This window comes from Triticum aestivum, chromosome 2B (assembly GCF_018294505.1).
Source record: "Triticum aestivum cultivar Chinese Spring chromosome 2B, IWGSC CS RefSeq v2.1, whole genome shotgun sequence".
Taxonomy (NCBI): Eukaryota; Viridiplantae; Streptophyta; class Magnoliopsida; order Poales; family Poaceae; genus Triticum; species Triticum aestivum.
This window is the reverse complement of record NC_057798.1, coordinates 386222249-386228690: the sequence shown is the minus strand read 5'-3', so window position 1 is coordinate 386228690 and position 6442 is coordinate 386222249. Positions and strand designations below refer to the sequence as shown.

Below are 6442 nucleotides of genomic sequence, written 5' to 3'. Positions count from 1 at the left end.
CCACCATCACCAAAGTAAGAAGAAAAGTGGGCAAAAGATCCAATTTCTCGTGACTTGTCAACGCTGGGGTTTTATTCGTGAAAATATATATACTAGTGAAGAAAAAGTCAAGTTTATTCAAAATATACTTCTGAACTTTATTGACTTTTTTTTATTAATTCCCCCCATCAGGTGTATATACACCTTCCCATTATGCGGCTCCTCATGTAAGTTCTCCATGGTTTATGTGCCTCCAGCGGTAATTAGTCTGAAGCGCCATCACTAACTAAAAGAAATTAAGGTTGGTAGGCATCACATCCATCTGCCCCCACACAGCCTGTCAGGTTCCAAATTGTTCAGGATAATAGGATATCACCACATCTGTCGAGCTGAAAGGGAATGCCAGCCCACAAAACAACGTGAAACAAATATGTGGACCCTTAACCAATATGAGCCCATGGACCTGATAGCTTAAATAGCCTTGAGAATGAGGTGGCCATCGAGGAATAATCTGTGCCCAGGAAACTCAGTTAACAACTACTAGTACCACTTTGTAGGTTCGATAACAAACTGGAGAACATGATCATCATGAGTTACGTGATTCTTTTCTCACATGCTCTATACTTCAGAAAAACTGAACTGAGGCCTTGAGCCTGGTTCACAGCTTTGGATCATGGCCTCCTGGAGCTCAGTAGTTTGGCTTCATGTTGCCGTCGGATGATCAAAGACTGCTGGTAAAGGTTCAGGTCAAGTCCATCAACATTCCTGCCCACACGTGCTTGTAGAATCGCCTGCAGGACGCAAGCACCAAATTTGATGTAGCATTGTTCCAATGATACTAAGACCAAAACTGACTGGCAAAATCTGGAAGGAGAAAAAATTACATCGTTGTTTGGCTGGATCAGGAGTTCACCGATGAACTGGAACGTGGAATTACTGCAGAAACTAATGTCTCTCAGGTTTTGAGTATCAATCTTCAGTCTAGCACTGCCATCTTGAATGACAGCAACTGCAGAGTCCACATCATATGACTGAAGGCTAAAAGAATTGCAAGCCAAAAAGGTTAGCACAGAAGTTTGCACTTTTCAGAAGGAAGCACATGCACACATACATTCCTGTTACCCGGATGGATGCCCCTTGCTTGAACATCTCTGAGGAGGGCTCTAGCTCTTGCAAAGTAATAGGCACACCTGGTTTTAGAGTAGAAGATGCCATCTAGCACAGGGACTAGTGAAACACAAAACGAGGGAGTTATGTCTGGGCTCTGGTGATAGTCTTCACAAACAAGAAAAGTACTGATACTGTTTCAACATTAAAAAATCACAAAATATTCAAAAAAATAAAAAAATTCCAATTCTTTTTTGCATGGTAGATAATTTGATGCGTGAGCTGTGCTCCAAATTTCAGATCATTTGGACATATGAGTAGCTCTCAGAAAGAAAGACAAATTGGGTAGGAACAGTACATGAACAGTAAAAAAATTACAGACCCCAAATTTGTCTTTTTTGCCGAGAGCTACTCAGATATCCAAATGATCTGAAATTTGGGACGAACCTCACGCACCAAATTATCTTCCATGCAAAATTTGCTTGGAATTTTTTGAATTTTTCTAGTATTTGTTTTGAATTTTTTCTTAAACGCGGATGAAGATGAGCCTGGGCACCGAATCACTGCTCTCACTTGATATAACTGGCTACCCTAGTGCTCAACTTTGTATTTGTTCAGATGCTTGAGACTGCAATATACATACTACTGTTCTCCCAACACACGACTGCCTCGTGCTGCAGAAAAAACACTTTTGAAGTACAAATAAATAACATATGGCCTCCCAACGAATCATAAAATTCTTGAATTTCAAAATAACTTGATCTCATTGTTTTCTTGAAAGAAAATAAAAAGTATTAACTTGCTTCTTATGACTAGGCCTCTTTGAGCATAAAAAGATACATGGTGCTGTTGGAAACAAGTTTTCGTCAGTGCAACTTAAAGGGGACGACTACAATAGAATCAGACCTTATGGTGCAAGAATAGAAAAGATCAACTTGGGCCATCAGATCGGAGATGGATGGCACAGATGCAAGTTACAAAACTTGCACCGGCGAGTTTTAAAACTTACACCCACAAGTTCAAAACTTAATGACCAATCTAGGTCCAATCAGACAATCCAGGTTGATATTTTCTATTCATTCACCAAAAGGGTTGTTTCTACTGTACTTGCCCCCACTTGACAGGCTACCAAGAATGAAATGGAAATTGGAAGGTGCCAGCGTCTTATCCATAGCAAACCACAGAACAAAAAAGTGTATGTTACACATTCAGAATCAGGACATCTGAGTTGTAAGAGAAAAATGTCGATATTTCTCGCTATCAATTCTGGTTTCTAAAATAGCCACTGAAATGTTATGACTGTACATGTATATATGATCATTTTTAGGTTACCAGGACCAAATAAAGATGAGTGACATCAATGGCTGCAAACCTTGATTGACAATAACAGGTTAACTATTTCCTAAGAGATTCATAATTCCTAGTAATGCATTACAGAGACTTCTACAGGGTTCATGTTAAGTACACACTGTGACATAAGCAGCTATCACTACGGGGAAAACAAACAATGTGTTGTGTAATGATCTAGCATTGTAACCTGAATGATGGGGAAGGAAGCAAAATGTATCAAGTATCAAGTAAAGGCTTCAAAATCAGTAACATAATACATAGGTGGGTCATTTTGCAACACGTTTGAGGTACTGAGAATGGCTACACTCATAAACAGAGGGCGAGCATAAGCATCAACGCTGCGGATGAAGAAGTTAAACACATGCACTTCCAATCCTATACAATACAATATACATCATTTTAACATTCTGCCATGAAATTCTAATCTGAAACTTAACTTATCCTCTATTTTCCTGCTGACAGAAAACATATGAACCTTGTCTTCACCAAAACGTTGGTCAACAGCTATTATAACATATCTAATGCGCACGGGCTAGAAGAGACCTAATAAAATCCACAACCCTCACAGCGATTGCCTCGGTGCTGACCGTCGGGTCCGTTGTATCCACAACGATCCTCGGCACATCCCCAATGTCATAGTTTGTGCATCCTTGGTACCCTTCCACAAGCCTTTCTAGGTCGGCCCACGTCTTGGGCTTATGCCATCCATCATCGGCCAAGACGCCTCCACGCTCCTCCAGCCTGCGGCGCCATTCATCTTGGTTGCCTGGCCGGCATTCCACAATGATAACAAGTGCAGCAGGCAAGCGGGCCAGAGCATCGAGATGGGCTCGGCGCGACAGTGGGGAGTCGACGACGATGGACAGGCCAAGCCGGAGCTGCCTCTCGGCCAACCTCCAGAGCACGGCGTAGGAGAGGTCGTTGAGGATGCCGCTGCCGGCGGCGGCGCGCTCGAGGTGCAGGGTGCAGTCCCGCACGTCGTCCTTGTCAAGGAGCGGGCATCGGAGCGAGGAGGCGATGGCACGAGCCACCGTGGACTTGCCTGACCCCGGGTGGCCCTTCATCGCCACCACCACCCCGTCCGCTGCCGCCGGGCCAGATTGTTCCTCGGCCATGGGCAGGCCCCTGTCTAAAGAATTCAACAACCCCAGTTGATGAAGGGCCGAGGAACAATCAGGCCGCTGCTGGCTCGCACCCCCCCTCAACGCTCTAATGGTTTCTTGGCTCCAATTAATCAGCACACGGGGGCAAGCAAACAGTTTGATCTTATCCCTAATTTAGCCAGAAGCCAAAAAAACGTCGCAATCTTATCTATCTAAGGTCCAGAAACATCTAGAGAGAGATCCGACAAAAGGAGCAGAGAAGGCGAGAGATTAATAGGAAATCTGTGGCTGAGCGAAGTGTCAGTACCTGGTTTGCGGTGGTGACCGACGTCGGCGATACGAGGTGATGGTGACTCGCCGTGCTCGACGGTGGCAGGACAGGAGATCTCGGTCCGGAGGAGGAGGAATACATTTCTTAAAGCGAAATCACAAGTAACAAGAAAAGAAAAACGGCAAACTAATGACCGGACGTCAAATGGGCCGGCCCACATCACCTAGGTGTAGGTGAACCAGCGGGGCGATTCTATTTTTTCCATCAACTACCAGCCCTGTTTACACACGCAAGCGCTCATATAAGAGATGAGAGACTTTTGGAAGAGCCCCACGCAACTGGCTTGGGGAGGTGATCAGAGTTGAAGTTGATAAAGATGGTTTTGCTCAAGGATCTCAAGTGAGGGTTACAACGAGGATCTCTGTCTATGAACCCTTAGTCCATGGTTTCAAGCAGTGGCGGAGGACGGAATTTTTTTGAGGTGGGGCCAACTCTAAAGCGTAAATAAATTATGATGCAAAGCCATATTGATAATGTGAAAATGCCACTAAGATCATTGAATTCTGCACTGTCAAGCTATTTCTAAACACAAATCACAAATTAGGAAAATATTATTTTTACAAATTTAGACTCTTTGCCTTTGTTGCCTTCCTTTTCCTGTCCATCCTCTAGACTTCAATCTTTCCCATTTACCTGCAATTTGTTGTGGTTTATCAACAACAGCAGCACAAATTACAGCAATCAACACCTCTCTATTGTCTCTCTCATAAGAAGAAATAGCTAATCAATAGAAAACATACATCTGGCCGCCTCCTAAGCTCATGATCTCTCTATCTATATATCTCTGTCATTCTCCCACTTTCTCACTATAGCAGTAGCACGCAGCCGGCCGCCTCCCACGGCTGCAGCTAAACAAGCGGGCTGCCTCCACGCACGGCCATGGATCGGGGTTCGGGGAGCCTCCAGTTCCTCAATAGAGAGGGGAGGGGAGGGGATCTGGGCGCTGCTGCTGGACTTGGCCTAGTCGTGCTTTATTGATCGATCGACCGACGGAGGGAGTTCACTGACCAGGTCAATCCCCCTTTCTCCTTTTCTTTTCCCCAGCGAGGCAATTAGGAAGCAGCCAACCAGCGATTGAGCGATGCATACCTGTACTAATTGTATCACCCAAAATCAAGGTAGGGCGGCTGCCTGACCTCGCCCTAGCAGCTCCTCCGCCTATGGTTTCAAGCCGAAGATGTCCAAAGACGACAACGAAGGCACATGGTTTGATTTTCACTGTGAGAAAGTCCCTCACTTCTGTTTTAATTGTGGTAGGGTGGTTCATGTAGGGGGAGTGTGTGAACCTCCCCTGAATTCCTCCGACCAATGGGGAGAGTGGCTGCGAGCTTCCCCAGGGAGGAGCCTGCCGGTCCAAGCAGGGTCAGTGGGTGGTGCGGATACTAGTAGTAACAGTACTTGATCCAGAGGCCGTTTTGATCATCCAAGGGTAAGAGATGTGCCAATAAGGAGGAACCTGCATTTTGATTTTGCCAAGTCTGCTGAATACCGCACTGGCGGGTCTGCAAGGTATGACAAGGGCATGGAAGATAGGAGCGGCAAATGACACTGGTCCGAGGCTGAGCAGGAGTATGATCTGAGAGATGATATTGAGCATAGGAGAGGAAGAGATATGCGGGTTAAGCTACTGAGCCAGAGCTTTAGGGCTTCCTATGTGGGTGACCGTGACAAGAATTGGGAAAGAAAGGGGAAAGAGGATGTCATATTTGATGGTGGGAGGTACTCTGACGAACAAGTTATGGATTCTAGAGGAGGGGGACCCGGTATGCATGGGCGACCCGATATGCATGGAGAGAGGGGTAGGCGAAGGGGCTATTATACCAGGAAGCCAAGAAGGAACGATGCTCCCTCTCAATATAGGCACCAGCAACCCATGTTGGAGATGGATAACAAAAAGAGAAGGTCAAAGCAAGTCTGGGTGGTTAAAGGTGATTCAGATAGACACGGGACTAATGATGCGTTTATTCGCGATACTCGGCGTAAGACGTCGACAATGTTTCACCGCATCTCTGCAAACATGGACTTTTCGACGGACCCTGGACAACAGGGCCGCCGGTCGCCATGAATTTGTTAGCCTAGAGCTGTCGGGGTTTGGGATTGGCCTCGATAGTTGGCGAATTAAGGGACCTGATTAGGTCGTACAATCCAGCGGTGGTTTTTCTGACTGAGACAAAGAAGAAAGCAAAATCTATGGAGAGGCTAAATGGAGCTTGGATTTTCAAAATGGGGTTGTTGTGGATTATGTGGGTAAGAGTGGCGGTCTTGCGTTATGGTGGAGAGATCATGTTGAGGTTACTATCCGCCCATGGTGCCAATATTTCATTGATGCTAAGATCATATGGGAAGGTAAACACTGTAGATTCACTGGTTTCTATGATGAGCCAAAGACGGACATTCAGAAAAAAAAATCGTGGGATGCTATTTGCTTTCTGAGATCTCAAGATGATCTCCCCTGGCTTTGTGCTGGGGACTTAAATGAAGCGCTTTTTCACTCTGGCCAGCTAGGGGGAAATACTAGGTGTTTTCCTCGTACGGAAGACTTTCGTGACTGCTTGGCCGACTGCGGCTTGGC

The 6442-nt window shown here is 45.6% G+C and overlaps 2 protein-coding genes across 2 annotated transcripts; both read right to left on the bottom strand.

Moving 5' to 3' along the window:
• Positions 1-399: 399 nt before the first annotated feature.
• LOC123045056 (CST complex subunit TEN1) lies at positions 400-4035 on the bottom strand. The gene is made up of 4 exons (XM_044467971.1): positions 3847-4035; positions 1091-1206; positions 864-1017; positions 400-770 (listed from the first exon to the last, which is right to left on the bottom strand). The coding sequence occupies exons 2-4, from the start codon at positions 1192-1194 to the stop codon at positions 651-653; spliced, it is 378 nt and encodes a 125-aa protein (XP_044323906.1). The 5' UTR covers positions 1195-1206; positions 3847-4035; the 3' UTR covers positions 400-650.
• On the bottom strand, positions 2649-3820 carry LOC123045055 (uncharacterized). Its single transcript, XM_044467970.1, has one exon. The coding sequence runs from the start codon at positions 3549-3551 to the stop codon at positions 2955-2957; it is 597 nt and encodes a 198-aa protein (XP_044323905.1). The 5' UTR covers positions 3552-3820; the 3' UTR covers positions 2649-2954.
• Positions 4036-6442: the final 2407 nt, after the last annotated feature.